The sequence below is a fragment of the Panthera uncia genome (genome assembly GCF_023721935.1).
Source record: "Panthera uncia isolate 11264 chromosome B3 unlocalized genomic scaffold, Puncia_PCG_1.0 HiC_scaffold_1, whole genome shotgun sequence".
Lineage (NCBI taxonomy): Eukaryota > Metazoa > Chordata > Mammalia > Carnivora > Felidae > Panthera > Panthera uncia.
Window position 1 is genome coordinate 11,165,268 of NW_026057582.1, and position 17,301 is coordinate 11,182,568.

General features: G+C 55.7%; 1 protein-coding gene across 2 annotated transcripts in view; it reads right to left on the reverse strand.

Moving 5' to 3' along the window:
• RIN3 (Ras and Rab interactor 3) overlaps positions 1-17,301 on the reverse strand; it is a 123,008-nt gene that overhangs the window by 18,815 nt on the left and 86,892 nt on the right. For both annotated transcript variants that reach the window (XM_049612278.1, XM_049612277.1), the window contains exons 5-7: positions 17,137-17,228; positions 8,210-9,769; positions 5,711-6,019 (exon numbers count right to left, since the gene is read on the reverse strand). In XM_049612278.1, coding sequence (XP_049468235.1) covers positions 5,711-6,019; positions 8,210-9,769; positions 17,137-17,228 — 1,961 coding nt within the window. The remainder of the gene's footprint in view (positions 1-5,710; positions 6,020-8,209; positions 9,770-17,136; positions 17,229-17,301) is intronic.

Consider the following 17,301-nt stretch of genomic DNA (forward strand, 5'->3'; position numbering starts at 1 on the left):
AAAGAAGGTTCTTTCTGTTCTTTTAGAAAGCGCCCCGCATACTACACACCACACTCCTCCCTCCTTCCTCCCTCTTGCATTTTGGGGCGGGGCTCTCAGGCTTGAATCTATTTCTCCTCAATGGCGGGGCCAACCCTGTTCTTCGACACTGAGAAGGTTCTTAGACTTTGAGAAGGTGGGAAGAGCTTGTTTGTGGAAGCAACAGGAGAAATGATTCTAGAAGTTCTGGCTGCTCTCCCCAAGCCTCATGAAGTCCATGAGCAACCCAGTCTGCTCCTTGCTGCAGGATGGATGGCCAAGCTTACCCAAAGCCATTTGTCTCCACGAACACCTGCTCTGCCTGACTCAGGCCCCTAAACTTGCTACCGTAGAGGAAGCACGTGACTGGGATTCAGGAACCTTGGGATCTGTCCCTAGGCTGGCTGCTGCCTATAGTCACAAAAGCACAGGCTTTGGAGTGAGGAACTGTTGGCTTCAAATCCTGGTCCTTTTGTACCCTGGGCATAAAGAACAATACCCTTCTGGGAAAGACGGCCCGGCCAGTTAACTCAGACGTCTCCAAGTTCAGTCCTTCTCTTTGTGCTCCAGTGGGCCTTGCCAGCATCCAGGCCACAGGGACACCACAGGCTATTGCCAGTGTCATGTCAGAGGTAGGCAGGTGGGGCTTCTTCCCTGGAGATGAGGGGGCTGGTGTGGGGGTGGGAGTGGGAGGGAAGGGCTGTTTTCGGCTTTGAGTGGGTCAGTGGTAGAGGTAGGCGGGACCCAAGCTGGAGTGTGCCTTTCCACAGGGTCACCGATAGCTCCCAGAGCTTCCATGCAGGGCTGCTGGTCTGCGGACCACACTTTCGAGCAGCAAGCCTCTGGAAGCATCTGGCAGGAGGGAGGTGTCAGCTGAGTGTCTGGGGATAGGGGGCCGGGTCCTAAGATCGCAGGATGTCGAAGTCAGAAGAGAATTTAAGAGTCAGTCGGGATCTGGCTGAAAGTGCATAACCTCAATCTAATCATGAGGAAACATCTGACAAACACAAAATGAGGAACTTTCATCAAAAAGAACCAACGGTGAGGGGGTGGGGTGGTGGGAGGGAAACCTGTATTCCTGCAAAACATCAATGTCATAAAAAAGCAAAGGAAGAAAGGCTGTGGAAATGTTGCAGGTTAAAGGAGGTAAGAGACACATGACAGCTAATTGTGATACCTGACTCCTGACCGGATCCCGAACGGGAGGAGGAAAAGCCAGCAAGGACCTTATTAGCTCCAGTGACAACCCGGAATACAGAGGGTGGCCGAGGTAAAAATATTGTATCAGCGTGAATTCACAAAGTGGACAACTTTACTGTGGTTATGCAAGGGAATGTCCCTGTTCTTAGAAAAGTATCTAGGGGTAAAGGGCCAAGATGTAAGTAACTTAAGCTCAGATGATTCAGGAAGAACATTATGTATGCACAGAGAGAGTGTTTAAGTGATAAAGCCAATGAAACAAGATGTTAACAATCCACAAAGGGTATGTGGATGTTCCTATTAAAAATCGTTTATTTTTGAGAGAGAGAGAGAGAGAGAGAGAGGGAGGGAGAGAGAGCCAGAGTGAGAGCAGGGGAGGGGCAGAGAGAGACGGGGACATAGAATTGGAAGCAGGCTCCAGGCTCTGAGCTGACAGCACAGAGCCCAACGTGGGGCTTGAATCCACAAACTGGGAGATCATGGCCTGAGCCAAATTGGGATGCTTAACTGACTGAACCACCCAGGCACCCCTGGATGTTCTTATTTTAATGTAGTATTTCTGTTCTCAAGCTTTGTGAAGTCTGAACCCATTTCCAAATGGAAGTTTTAAAAGCTAAAACATTTAGCAGAACTGGTTATTGCAAACAAAATCCCATGTGGGACTCCATGTATAAAACAGGGACAAACAAGGTTGTGGCCCAGTTGTGTTGTGTCCCCTTGGTGGCCCTGGGGTGCCTCCTGGACCCCAGCATGGAGACCACTGGGTGGTGGGGAGGCAGCAGCCATTCCCACATCCTAACATGTCAGACACTCACACAAGTATTTGGTTGCATCTGGTCCTCGAAACAGCCCTGAGAGGCATTCCCAGACCCATTTTATGAGTGAGAAAACCAAGGTTCTAGGAGATGATTAGTCCCTAGGAGATTAGTCCCTCCTGGATAGAAAATATCCAGATGCCTTCTAGGTGTTCTCCCCGCTCCTGCATGACAACCTGATTAGCAGGTCTTATCATCCTTGTTTCATATGCATGCAGAGGCCCCATGAGATTCACGTCCAAGGCTACAGCACTGAAGCTACAGTTCAAACCCAGGTCTACGAACGAGGCCAAAGCCCCCGCTCTTCTTGGCAGGAGCTGCTTCCTCCCAGGTGAAGAAGCCGGGGCTCGGAGCGGGGCAGCCCCAGCCTGCTAATGGCAGAGGTGAGATTGGAAGCCCGAGGGCTCACAGCCCAGTGCTCCCCCAGCAGCGGGAGGGGAACACACTGCTCCTTGACGAGAGACTCATTTGTTCCCAGCGGGGAAATCTTCCCACGGAGCCCTGGCCCTGGCCTGAATTTCTGGGCTCAGAGTTTCCCTGCCTGGGGCTGGCTTCTGAATCAGCAGAGAGAGAGTCCAGCCTCCCTCCCGCGAGGACAGGGAAACTCTGAGCGCCCTCGTTCCTCTCTGTTCGTTCATGTGCCTCGCCTGGGCACATCCTCTCCAGCGACTGCCTTTCTTTCCTTTCCTTCTCCCTCGACATTAGCTATTCCTTCCCCCATTCCCTGGTCTCTGGTAAGGTCTGAGTGGGTAAATTCACCATCAGCAAGAATCATGGTGTTTGAAGTCACTGGCAAGAGATAGGGCGTTTAAAACAACTGCAGGAAGCCCAAGGCTTCTGAGTAAACCAGGACTTACTGGGAATGGAACTGTCCCCTTCAGGCCCCAGACCGTCTCCCTGATAACGTCTCAGGGTCTGCAGAGTCCTTAGCTCTGATTTTACCCCGAGCCTCGGCACGGCCCCGGGAGAAATGATTCCCCAAATGAGGAGTTCAGACAGGGAAGGTAATTGCCCTGATTAAGTGACAGCCGCTGGGCTAGATGCAACTTTACAGACTTAATTACATCTCGTGATGGCCCCATAAGGTGGGTATGGCTGTGCCCGTCTAACACAGGGGTGAACTAAGGCTCCAAGCACCTATGTAGCCAGGATACAGTCACATAGTTGGGAAGGAAACCTGGATCTTTCCCGACCACATGCCTCTGAGGTCCCAGGCCAGCCTCTCTGTTCTCTCTCTGAGGCTGCTCACAGCAAAGGGTCCTGCGGGGCTCTGGCTCCTCTCTGGTTCGATCCAGTTGTACGGTTGCTCCCTGCCCACACTGGGCAGGACACCCCCGAGCTCCCCTCCCCAGCTGCTGCACATCTGGGGTAGCCTTGCTCTGGGAAGGACTGAGAAGGTCCTGGCCGGCCCCTTGCCACCTGACAACAGGGTCTTAACCTTCCGTTCCACATTGCTGCTGTGAGCCACACCGGATACTTTCCCAGGGCCCCACACCCTCGGGACCAAGCATGTCGAACTCTGATTGAGAGCTCGGGGTTCTGAAGGCTGCTTGCTGCCCTCATCTTATTTCCTTGGGGATTTTTAAGGAGTTTACTTGGTTGTGGAGTTCACACGCTGGACTGCTCTCTGGGGTCCGGACTGCACAGGACGCTGGGTCTCAAAGTCTGACATCCGCCCCACGATAAGAAAACCTCCACTTTGCCATACCGCCCCCACTACCAGGGCCTCTTTTCCAGTCACATTTCCAACGTTATGCTAAATGGTGAGGGCGCGGCTCTAACGGCTCTAACTGAACATGTATCTGCTTAGAGGGAACGATGTTCGTTCTAATGACAGCAATTGGACACAAGTCAATTTAACCCCAAAGAGTGACTCCAACCTGGAATGGTGGCCAGTACCAGGCCTATGAGGGAGCTTTCCTAGGGGAAGGGGACCTTGCACCATCCCTCAATTGCTTTTTGCTGGCCTATGGCCAAACGGGCCTGCTCTTCTCCAAGGTAGATGGAGAGAATCCCTCCCCTAAAACAGCCACCATTTGTTGGGTCTGCTAGGTCCTGCGCATTGAGGTCGACATTTTACATGTCATTTTATATGTTGCTTCTAATATTCATAAGTGACTGAGAATGGCTTTTGAACCATTAGGGGTCTGAGTTTCCCCTTTGTAAAACAGCTTCCTTGGGTGAAGAAACTGAGCTTTAAGGGGTGAAGTTAATTATTCGAGGTCACAAAGAGAGTAAGCGACCGATCAGAAATTTAAACCCACTTCTGTGTGACAACAAAGGTACAATCCTTTTGCTCTGCATTACCACGGCTGTCATGTACGGGCACACAGGTTGCTCACTGCACAAGGGCACCCAGCTGAAGAGGTGATCAGGGGATAAAATCCAGCCATCATTCTGTTCACCAAGGCATACACCATGGTGCAATAATGCCTGTTCTTGTCTGCTAGAGGAGTGCTGTGGTAAACGGATTGTAAATGGTCCCAATATTCCCTTCCCTACATCTGTACCCCCTTGCAATGTTACTTTGCAGCTCTTCCTATCAAGCGAGTTTAGTCCTTTGCCCCTTGAATCTGAGCCAGTCTTGTGACTAAATAGGTCAGTGAAATGTCAGAGTGGTGTTGTGCCAGTCCAACCCAGGTCCTAAGAGGCCCTGCAGGCTTCAATTGCTCTCTTGGACCCCAGTGACAGTGATGGGTACAGGCCCAGATTCACCTGCTGGAGAAAGAGAAGCATGGCCCAGTAACCTGCATTCCAGACCAGTGAACAGCCACTCAGCCCCCCAACATATGAGCAAGGCCGCCCTAGCCCAGCCAGCCTCCAAACAACCCCTCTGACCACAGACCCATGAGCCAGTCCAGACAAGCTCGGGCACGCCCGACCAGATCAGCATAACTGCCAAACCTCCTCGTGAGCAAAAAATAAATGCTAACTGCTTGAGGTGGCTGTTGTGGGTTGAACTGAGTCCCTCCAAAATTCGTACATTGGAGCCCTAACCCTCAGTATCTAGGGGTGTGACCTTATTTGGAAATAGGGCCGTTGCATATGTCATCAGTTAAGATGAGGTCATACCAGAGTAGGGAGGACCCCTAATCCAATGTGACTGATGCCCTTGCAAAATGGGGAAGTTTGGACACACATGCACGCACACACACACAGGGAGAATGTCATGTGAAGACTGGAGCGTGTTGCCACAAGCCAAGAACTACCAGAAGCTACCAGAAGACAGGTCTGGAACACACTCTTCTCCAGAGCCTTCAGAGGCAGCATGACCCTGCCCACAGCTTGATCTTGAACTTCCAGCCTCCAGAACCGTGAGACCATCAATTGCTGCTGTTTCAGCCGCCTCGTGTGTGGCCCTTTGTGACGGCAGCCATAGGACACGAATATAGCACCTTCTCCTGATCAACACACACACTGAGCATGGTCTGTGTGCCGTCCTCTATCGTGGCAGCTAATCCTGGCCCCCTCCTGACCCCCAGGTAATGCTGGAGAGGTGCCCGGGGTTCCACTCCGCCCTGCCTCGTCCTGCCCCAACAGGGCTCTGAACCTGGAGAGGCCTCCCCGGCGCCTGCTAAGGGCTCCGGAGTCCTTGACGGGGAGGGGGTCAGAGACCGAACAATAGTGCTGTTCCTAGAGAGAGCCCCTAGCCCGGGCTCCTCTGCCTGCCCACCTACCTGGGTTGCCGAGGGCCATGGAGTCATAGATGAGCTTACAGGTCTTGAGCAGGATGGAGATCTTCTTCTCCGGCGAGTAGGCCTTGTACATGCTGGTGAATTTCTGCAGGATCTTCTCCATGATGGGCACCTCCGGCACACTGGTGGTCACGCCCAGGTCGGTGGTGGTGGTGGCCAGGATCACCAGCTGGTTCTCCCTGAGCTGCTGCAGCGAGCCGTCCTTGCTGTGGATCTCAAGCAGACACGAGTTGATGGCTTCTTTCAACGGCTTTAAGACGCACTTGTACAAGGCAGACTCCACAATCGCTTCTGTCGGGGGGGCAAGAGCGGGACGGTGAGGAACCCAGTGGCCGGGATCCTACCACCAGGCTTTAGTGTTCAACAGTGTGGTGTCCCCAACTCCTTGTCCCTGGAAGGACACACTCGATGCCCCAGCAGTTATGCCCTGCAGTTCTGACACATGGGACAGTGTAGTACCTTCAACAGAAAGCCACACTGCCAAGACACTGGCGCAGTGTCTGGGACTGAAACCTTATATCCTGACGCTTTTCATAGGGCGTGGTACTGATTAAACTCTCACAGGGTTGCCTACCAATGTACAACTTCAAAGGGCACTGTTTACATGGGAGTTGTGCAGTATACAACCTGTGCAGTTGTACGCGGAGGGCCTGGGTGCCCAGTAAACGTTTGGTAGAAATCTTCTTTTTTTTTTTTTTTTAAATGTTTATTTTTGAGAGAGAGAGACAGAGAGGAAGGGAGAGAGAGAATGGCAGTGGGAGAGGGGCAGAAAGAGAGGGAGACACAGAATCCGAAGCAGGCTCCAGGCTCTAAGCTGTCAGCACAGAGCCTGAAGCAGGGCTTGAACCCATGAACCTTGAGATCATGACCTGAGCCAAAGCTGGATGCTTAACCGACTGAGTCACCCAGGTGCCCCTGGTAGAATTATTTTTGAGGTCTCTCTTTGAATTCTCAAATCCATTTGACTCTAGTTTCAAGAATACAGTATACCCAGAATCTAACTTCTTACCACTCCCATGGCTACCACCTCAACCTGGGCTATCTTTTGCTTGAGTTATGTGAGTAGCCTCTTGCCCTGGCCCCTTTTTATCCATTCTCGGCACAGCAACCAGCATAATCCTGTTAAGGCATGTTTGATCATGATATTCCCATGCTCAGAACTCTCCAATGGCTCCCATCTCATGCACAGTAGAAGCCAAAGTCTTCCCCGTGGCTTAGAAGTCTCCCCCGTGATCTGTTCTCACTCATCACCTTGCTAGGTCCCCTGTGCTTATGCTGCTCCAGCCCCCCCCCCCCCCCGCCTCCCTGCTTTTCTGCCAACCTGCCAGGCTTGCTCCTGCCTCAGGGCCTTAGCACCTGCGACTTCCTTTGCCTGGAGAAGTCACTCCACAGCTATCTACATGACCTATTCGTTGTTCAAATGTCATCTTATGCGAGAGGCATCCCGATCAGCTACTGGAATGGGATTTAGTCAGCTTTACTCTCACAGCAACTCTGCAGCCTACATGTCATGACCACCCCCCTCTGCAGATGGACCAGCTCGGGCTCTGATGGTGTGGGTCACAGCCAGGTGGGGCTGAGCAGGGATCTGAACCCATGGCTACTTGCCACCGTGGCTGCTTTGGGTGACAGTAGGGAAACGTTCTTGGGAAGTCTTTTTAGCTCCACCCATCCCCGGGGAGCGGGGAGGGTCTCAACTATTGCCTAGTAAGGGGAGGCCCCCAGGTCCTGTCTATCTAAGAACACACCTGAGCTGCCCTATCCCTGGGGGATAAGGGAGGGACCCACGCTCTCGTGGTTGAGTCCCGGGAGAGATCCAGATAACGCCTTCCTTCCATGCAGGCCTGGGCCTGGCCCATGTCTGGGTTTGGTGCTGGTCCTAGCTATCTGCCCTCCTCATCACACCTCCTTCTTCCCCTTTGCTTCTCCAGCCTGTGCGACAGGATGCGCAGCCGCCCCGGTCCACCTCAGCCCACTGCTGCCCGTCCTTCTAGGCCCGCATCACGACCCCACTGCCCCAGAGCAGAGCAGGTAGAGAAGCGGTGACCCGAAGGCAGGGACTTGGCGGTTAGCTTCCCCCGAAGCCTCTGGCTCTTGTGGGAGCTGGGCCGAGTCCTTTCTTCATCTACATCCACAAAACGAGAGAGGGCTGTGGCCCGTGCCCTCTGGGGGGCCGGCATCTCTGAGAGCCACCAGACCTGTGGAGACTGCTCTGGCCCTCCGCAGCCACGTTTGTTTGTACCTCTTTTGCCTCCAACTGCTCCTCGTGACTCGTCTCTCTAAGAAAATCAGGAGCACCTGGGCGGGCAGGGGGCGCGGGGAGGTCCCGCCGGCCTCGTATGCGGCTGGGGTTCTCCCACCGTCCACCTGGCCCAAGGGCAGAACTTGGAACGGCAGAGGGGTTCGTTCACGGAAAGGGTGGATTGTTTGGAATCGGCCCTCCCTGCTGCCCGCGCCCGGCCCCCCCTGCCCGGGACTGACCTAGCTCCTCCTCGGAGTGCAGGGTGGGGTCCACCAGGGCCTTGAGCTCGGTGCTCTGCAACAGGTAGCTCTTGAGCTGGGTCATCATGGTGCGGATCTCCTGCAGCATCTCCGTGCTGGAGGTCTGGCGTGCCATCATCTCCAGGCTGTAAACTTTGTAGTCTTGCACCAGGTTTCCGAAGTACGAGGCCTTGTCCTGGGCCAGCTCCACCACCTTCTTGTACAGCTTGCGGTTGTTGGAGAGGAAGGCGTGGAAGACATTGGTGAAGCTCGCGAAGCTGAGGCGGTGGCGTGCCTTGCCCAGGACGGCCGAGGGCTTCTTCTTCCCGCCGGAGCTGCTGAAGTGTTCTAGCTCCTCCTCCGTGCTGCTGGTGGAGTAGGAGTCCTGGTCTGTGGCCGAGGCGGGCACTCCCAAACTGTCCGCGAGCGAGGCCAGGGAGCCCTTGAACTCTGGAGAGCTCTGGGGTCGGGCACCGGCCTGGGCATGCGGGCTCTGAGTCCTGGCCTGGGCGTCGGGGCTTTGGCCTCCTCTGGACGGACCGGATGTGCGTTTCTCAGGGGCTTCCTCCTTCGTGGGAGGCTCCGTGCTCTCCGAGGGGCTCGCGAGGCCCAAGGCCAGCTGCTGGGAGATCCGTCTCCTCCTGGGGGGTGGGACTGGGGGTTGCCGGATCTTCCTCGGCGGCTCTGGCATGCTGCCCGGATCACTGGCCTTGGCCACCGCTTCCTGACCTTGCTCTTTGGTCCTCGGAGGCCGCTCCCCAGGACTGTCTGAAGTCCCCCGGGGAGGCAGGCTGAGTGTGGATGCCCTACAAAGACCCAGCTGGTCCCCCTCTGCTGCCATCCCCCTGTCCGCCTTCCCTGCACTCTGGTCCTCCAGGGAGACCTTCTCAGAGACGCGGCGTCTGGGAGGAGCCGCCGGGAGGTTCTTCTTCACGGGTGTCGGAGGGGCAGGGGTCTGCGGCAAGGGGCTAGGGGGCGGCCCTGGCTTCACCTCTTCCTCCCTGAGGGGGCCCAGGCCTGTGGGAGGGCGTGGAGATCTCTCACAGGCTGCCATGGGTGGCTGGCTTGGAGGGTCTGGGGGGCCTGGGGCATGGGGTGCAGGGTGGGGGGCAGAGGCTGGGGGTGTGGGAGGAAGGGGCTCTGGAGGCGGGGGAGCAGCCACCAGGGGGGAAGCGGGCAAAGGACAGGCCAGAGCAGGAGCAGGAGCAGGGGCTGGAGGAGGCCGGAGGGGGCCGGAGGGATGGAGAGGGGGTGCCGGGGGAGGGGGTGCTGGGCGGCGAGGGGCCCACTTGGAGGTGGGAGGCAACGGGCGTGAGGGACAGCTCTCAGGGGGTGGCTGGTCGGCAGGCAGGGCACCGCCACCGCAGTCCTCGATGAAAATAGGATTCACAAACCACAGGCGGTCATTTCCTACGGACAGCTCGATTTCACATGAGCAGTTTTCGTAATGGGCGCTGGACTTGAGGCTGGAGGCTGGCGGTGCTCCGGGGGCTGGTTCTCTCGGGGGCTCCGCTGGGCTCCCACCTCCTCGCCGGGGGTTCAGCGAGGAGTCCCAGAAGCCTGCAGAAACGAGAGAGGGAGAGGCTGGTCAGTCCCAAGGCCGGGCCCCCTACCTGCCCGATGGCGTCAGTGGGCGGGGTGGGGGGGCAGGGCCGGTCACAGCATTTGCTTCACTGCTCCGATGGCTGTTTCCCCTCCTGGGCTGTTTTAAACCTCTCCCACCACTTCCTGCCTCGAGAGGGGAAGCCCGGCTTGATCCTCCCAGGCGCTGCTGGGGTGGGGCCGGGACACGGCGGTGGCAGGCAGGGCTCCAGTTCTGCCCCTTGGAGTGAGACAGCCCCCCACGGAGGGCACCGATGGATCAGGGTGCAGGCATGGGTGGGGGGACAGAAGGCAAGGAGGTCTGCAGCCGACCAGCTGGGTGCCCTGGGGCAGGTGACGTGACCTTACCAGGCCTCTGCCTGGTCATCTTTAGAACGGAGGTCCCCACAGGGAAGGGGCTTTGGGCCTGTCCCGGCCACCGCGGTTGGTTGTGCACAGGGAGAACGAAGCACACACCGTGGCCTGTGAACTCAGACCTGACCATCCAAATGGGGGACACCGGCCCACTGCAGAATGCTTCTGTCAATCTCCGTGTTAAAATAGGAAAATGGCCCACACCCTGCATTTGCGTGTGTGTGTGTATGTGTGTGTGTGTGTGTGGTGAAGGGGGTGGGTCAGAAAGCAGGGGATCCTCCACTGCTGGCTGGCTTCCAGCACATGCCTCTCTCCTGACCCACCCCTCACGGACAGCCCACGGCCGTGACCACCAACGCAGGCCCGGCCCGATCCAGATGTGGTTGGTCCACGCCAGGCTTGTTCTGGGTAACGGGCTTGGAACGTCCCGGCTGAAAGGGCACGGGGGGTTGGCAAGCTCAGGAGTTCTTGGGTACCAAGCCCTGTGGAGAATCTGAGAGAAGCTTGGCATCCTTCAAAAAAGGGCACAGGGGCACAATGTTTTGAGCACAATCTCAGATGGTCTGCAGGCCACGCTGGACTCACTCAAGCTGCTCCTCCTGGATAACAGCGGGGACTCTAGTCTGTTTATTTTTGAGAGAGAGAGAAAGCGGACGAGGGGGAGAGAGAGAGGGGGACAGGATCCGAAGCAGCCTCTGTGCTGACAGCAGGGAGCCTGATGTGGGGCTCGAACTCACACACGGTGAGATCCTGACCTGAGCTGAAGTCGGATGCTCAACCGACTGAGCCACCCAGGCGCCCCCACTCTTTTCAAAAAAAAATTTTTTTCAGCCTGTTAATGTTAGACACTGATAGTGCACCGTCCCTTGTTAACGATGGGGCCAGGCCTCCAGCCTCCCGTCCTAGAGCTCTTACCTTCTGGGAGGGATTCATCGGTAAGAAAAGTACCAAAAATAACATCAAGAACAATAACAGGTGCAAACATGTCTTGGGTTCTGGCTGTGTGGGCCACTTGCTTTACACGGATCATCCCACTGATGCCTGACCACAGGCCTCTGGTGTGAGTCCTAATATTGTCCCCATATCACACGAAGATGAGAGACCCAGAGAGATTCAACAACTGCCCAAGGTCACAGGTTGGTGAGTGGAGGAACTGGGATTTGAACCGGGTCAGGCTAGTTCTGAAGCCTGCGTGCTCACCCCCCGTGGTATGTGCCTTCCTTCGTAGGAACTTGCGACACTTCCCGGGGTCAGAGTGATAGGGTGGTGTGCACCCCAGAACTGGCGATGTGGTAAGAACACAACAGCCTCTTGAGGGCGAAAGAAAGAGGCCACCACAAGATGGCTGGCAGGACGATGGGGCTGCCGGGACACTGACTGAAAGCGAGTGTGTGCATCAGGAAGGAGAGCGGGGCTCCCGGTTCAGCCCCGTCCCGGGCAGAGACCCCGTGTCGGGCATCCTGAGTGTCGCGGCCAGCTGTCTCCACGGTAACAAGGGCGACAGGCTTTCACGTGACCGTTCCCCATTTGCCAAGCCCTGCGTACATCACAGCCACTGCCTGAGGACATGGGGTGCCCGGGGTGGACGGGAGCCTCTGGGCTCTCTCACGTCCGGGGTGGGATGCTCCTCACGACCGTCTGGGCCCTGCACTTGGCTCTCTTGGGCAGCTACTGACCTCGCCGTGACTGATCCGCTCCCCCGGGGTGCTTCACACCAAGTACACAGATGTTCTGGCCCCGAGAGGCGAGCATCGGAAGCGCCGAGCCCTGACTACACAGGACCAGTAGAGAGTCATCTCTTCTGGAAGAATTCCCAGCAAAGAGAAGCCAGTCTGGCTCAAGGGTGAACTGGCAGCCGCCCCACATGTGAGCTGAGGTCCCTGATGCCCACCACCAAGTTCTCTGAAGACCTTCCTTTGGGTGAAGACGGTAGTCATAGGCTAGATGGTGAACACAACTGTCACCGATGCCTGGACGTTCTCATCATTGGTGTCTTAGATCGTGGCCATAGCCTGCCCACAGCCCCATCCATTTTCCTCCTTGGGACACCATGCTGGGCTTGGTTGCTCTTTGTTCAGAATCACTGCCGACCCTTTACTTTTTTTTTTAATGTTGGTTTATTTTGAGAGAGAGAGCGAGAGAGCGAGAGCGAGAGCGCGTGAATGGGCAGGGAGGGGAGGGGCAGAGAAAGAGGGAGAGAGAGAATCCCAAGCAGGCTCTGTGCTGTCAGTGCGGAGCCCAATGTGGGACTCCATCCCCCTAACCGGGAGATCATGACCTGAGCAGAAATCAAGAGTCAGACATTAACCGAGTTCTCTGAAGAACTCACTGCCAGCCCTTCAGGCCGGCATTCGAGGCCTATGGGACCTGGCACTGTGCATCTTTTCCAACTTCACCCACTCGCTTCTTCCTGAATGTGTCACGGGCTGCCCCACCTTAAGGTCTTGGCTAATGCTGTTCCCTCTGCTTGGAATTCTTTTCCTACCCTCTCCACCTGGCAAACTCATACTATCTGTCACGACTCAGGTCGACAGCCTGCCTCCGCATAGCAAGGTGGGTCCATGATGCACGGAAGAAAAAAAAAAAAAAAGGACACATTTTCCACCACTCAGATGTAGATTCTGGCAGGAACAGACATTGGGGTTCAGAACGAAGGGCCCCGGGCCTGGGTGACTAAGGACTGCTCCCCTGCCCCTAAGCTAGGCCTGGTGGCTACGCTCTGGCAGAGCAGAGGCCTCAGAGCCAAGGCCACTCTGGGGGTGGGGGGAAGCTGGGACCTGAGGATCTATATCTTAGGGTCTGGGGGCCTGTTAGGGAACCACAGCAGCAGCACAGGCCTCTATGCTGGAAAAAAAAAGGGAAGTAGGTAACTTTCTCTGTAGCCTGCAGAATGCCAAGGCCAGAGGAGAACCGGAACACTGTCGTGCAATGCCAGTGGTTGGCAAAGCTGGGGGCGCTTGTGCCCACTGGCATCCTGCCAAGCCCTGGCTCAGCGGCCGGAGATCCCCTGAGCACCCGTATCTTCACGGCCTCTGGGCTGCTGCAGACGGAGGCAGGTGCTTTGCCGGCCCTGTAGCATCCTACAGCTCGGCCGGGGACGCCTCTCACCAGGTGCCCACTCCTGCGATCCTCAGAGGGGCTGGGCCAGGCCAGGCCGGGTCCTGGGCTGTAGGCTCTGAGGGCAAAGATGATGAAGGTTTCACCCTTGGGCGTGGCCGGGGGGGGGGGGGGGGGGGGGGGCGGACTCGTGGCAGGGCAGAGAGGGGATGAGTAAATGCAGCAAAGCAGTCCAGATGTCATGGAAACAGCCTGAAAGTCCTCTGAGTTTAGCAAATCACTGTTTTTGTGGCATCCCCAAGATAGGCTGTTGGACAGTCATTCACACATGACTTTTCACTGAATTTTTAATAACTAGGAAATTTCACATTGTATAATGTAAAGGAAAAAGCAAATTACATGCAAATTTGGGAGAGCTATAGAACATGTGCTTTCTCTGAACATATTTTAAAAATGTTAAGCATAGCGGGTTCCTGGGTGGCTCAGTCGGTTAAGCATCAGACTTCAGCTCAGGTCATGATCTTGCAGTTCGTGAGTTTGAGCCCCGTGTCGGGCTCTGCACTGGCAGCTCGGAGCCTGCTTGGGATTCTCTCACTCCTCCACTCTCTCTCTCTGTCCCTGCCCAACTTGTGCTCTCTCTCTCTCTCTCTCAAAATAAATAAATACACTTTAAAAAATATATTAAGCATATATAGATTGCAAGCGTGTCTGAGAACCTCTACAAATCTGACCCCTGGTTGCCATTAAGTACTTGCTCTAGGTTCCCCTTGTGCTAAGAATCAACTGCATGCAGTTTCATCCCCATGTCAGCTTTGCGGCCCCAAGACAACCCCTCTGCAGCCTGGCTTCCTATTAAACGCCAGCCTTTCCAAGGCCAAACCTGGACTCTCTTACATCAGTTCGTGAGCAACAAGCACCCGCTCTGGGCCACCACGTGGTGCTGACCCTGCAAATAAATATCTCTGTCTTGGCAACATCACCCCTGCCTGAGCACCAGGGCTTTGCTGGGAATTGGATTTTTATCACATTCTACTCACCGTGTAAAAAGTGAGTAGAATGCCAAAAAAATTACATTGCAGACACTTGGTGACAGGAGGAAACACACAGCCTCACAACTTCTTCCAACTGCAAGGTCAGCGGGTGGCGTGAGGCTGGCACCAGAGCCCGGCCCGGGGGAGGCAGGGGGTGTTGTCGGGGAGCAGGGACGCGCGGTTAGGGAGGAAGCCAGCGAGGCAGCTGCTGCTGCCCGCAAAGCCTGGCTGGCCTTTTGCTCTGTTTCTCGGAGACTCCTCAGTGTCCCTTCACGGAGTCCCCTTTCATCTCTGCCAGTTTGAGGGGGCTTCAGGTCTTTGTCATGAGAATGCCTTGCCTGGAATAATGAGATGCTGGGGGCACAATGCCCGGCGCATCCGGGCTCTTGGCAAAGCTGCTCCCTGCGTATTTGGTATCGTCGTTACTGGTGAAGGTCGGGAGGCCTACAGCTGCCCATCTCAGAGGCACCTCTGGCCTATGAAGGCATGTGCACTTTGGGCTCTGGGTCTCTGTCCATTCTGGGCACGGCCTGAAAAGTTAACCCTTCCTTGGCCACAGGGAAAAGTGATTCTGGAGGCCTTGCTTTGCATTACAGCCTCTAGGGGGCGCCAGGTCTGACCAGAACCCTCCAGTTCCCAGTCTGCCGCACACCCGGGTTCCATTTCAATCCGCTTCTCAGGGAAGCAGGTGCTGACAGACGAATCTGAAATGCCACTGTCCTCCCAGACGGCAACCTCTCTTCTCCACTTCCTTAAGGTGCCTGAGGTCCAGCACTCCCAGGACAGAAGTCCTGGAATGGACTTCCGGAAAGGAATGTGCCTCTACCCAGGGGAGAAGATTCTCTTAAACACAGTGTGTGTCTAGGGTTTAGCGGGGGCAGCCATGTTCCTCCAGGTGAGCAAAACCTTTGGGGAGCCCCTGGACACCTGCCTGTGGTGTAATCCCTACTAGTTTTTTTTTTTTTTTCTTTTCACAATCTAAGTGCCTGCCTTAAGCTTTAATTGCTGAGGTATCCATTCCAAAGAGGCATCCTTCAACGGTATTTTGAATAAACACGTCGCCAGTCACAAGACTAGATAACAGCCAGGCTGCCCTCCTCCACTGAGGCTCCTTTGTTCTAGAGATCTTGGTTGATTTAGACAGCTGACCATTTGGGCCACTTTTATTTTCTCTCTTCGTGCATATTAAATTTCCCTCTCATAGTTTGTTTGAAAGAGAGAGAGAGCGCGCGCGCGCGCGCGCGAGAGAGAGAGCTCACACACCCATGCATGCATAAGCAGGTAAGGGGCAGGGGGAGAGACAGGATCTCAAGCAGGCTCCACACCCAGAGTGGGAGTGGGGCTCCATCCCGTGACCCTGGGATCATGACCTGAGCTGAAATCAAGAGTCCGAAGCTTAACCTTGACTGAATCACCCAGGCGCCCCATCCCCCCTCATGTTTTAAAGTCACCAATTAAGAGTGAGCCTGTGAAACCCTAGGTTTCCACTGTCAACCTCCAAAAAAGCAGAACCCCTGGCCCACATGTGCTTTCTCCCCATGACCTCACTGTGGGGCCCCCGGGGTGCTATGTAGTTTCTAGGTCTTGTAAGCAATAAACCTTTCTTTTTCTTCTTCTCACATTAAAAAAAAATTTTTTTAATGTTTATTTATTTTTGAGACAGAGAGACGCAGAGCATGAACAGGGGAGGGGCAGAGAGAGAGAGAGGGAGACACAGAATCGGAAACGGGCTCCGGGCTCTGAGCCATCAGCACAGAGCCCGACGCGGGGCTCGAACTCGCGGACCGCGAGATCGTGACCTGAGCCGAAGTCGGCCGCTTAACCGACTGCGCCACCCGGGCGCCCCAATCTTCTTTTCAAATTTGTATTTAAAGTCTAGCTAGTTACCGTACAGAGCAATATTGGTTTCAGGAGGAGAATTCAGTGTTTCATCACTTCCATACAACATCCAGCGTTCATCCCAACAAGGGCTGTCCTTAGTACCCATCACCCATCTAGCCCATCCCCGCCCCCTCCTTTCATCAACCCTCAATTTGTTCTCTATCTTTAAGAGAGTCTCTTAATAAACCTTTATTTTTTTTCAAAGTCTCCTGATGGTTGTTGCTGAAGGGTGTCTTGCAAACGTAATAAGAACCACAAGGGCCGGTCCAGCCACAACACTGGTCGCTTGTAGGCCGAGACCCGCACACGGCACGGCCTGAACCCCACTGTGGGGCCGAGGGCTGGAGCAGGCAGACCCCTCCCGTCAGAAGTAAACCTCTCCAGATGCAGCCCGTGCGGCTCACTTGCCCTGCTGACTTGGCCTCGGACTGGCCCCTGACTGCTTGCCGCAAACCTACTGTGAAGGCCATGGGGTGCAGGTGAGGGGCAGTGGAGAGGTTGTGCTTGGATGTCATTATGCCACTTGGGCTGTGTGAGTTACAAACCTGTTACCCATCCCACATTCAGCTCAGAGTCACGTTCCTGCTGTTCTTTCTGGCGCAGCGGGGGAGGCCAGGGGGGTGCGGCAGGGCTGGTGCCCAGCTCTGGTCAGCGGACAAAGGCCTGGGAGTTTGGCTCAGCCTTTCCCAGAGCCACGTCCTGACTGCGGGTCAGCCTGTGCTGGTCCTGACTGGCCCCGGCTCCCCCAGACCCAATAAGGCTGCGCATCAGACCTTCTGGGTAGCTGTAAAAGGTGCCACTTTGGAAACTGGGAGAGTCTGCGGGCTACGGGGGCTCAGCAGCCAGGGGAGGGGGAGGGGTGGTCCCACGGGAGCTGGGTGGGACTCAGCATCCAGCTTGGCCTCAGCCGAAGGGGCTGCCCCCGTGCACAGGTGAGCAGCAGTCCTGAGGCCCCATTTCCAGAAGCCCTGCCACCTGGCCTGAACCTCGGCGGGGACTTACCCAGGCCCAGGTTGGAGATGGTCTCGAGGTCTGTGAAGCTGTGGGCCTCAAGGATGGCCTGGGGCAGCCTCAGCGTGAAGGGCAGCAAATCTCTGTGGAGACAGGAAAGGTCGGAGGTCATGTGGGGGAGAGGGACCCATGTGCCCATTCCCTGGCCCCACAGCC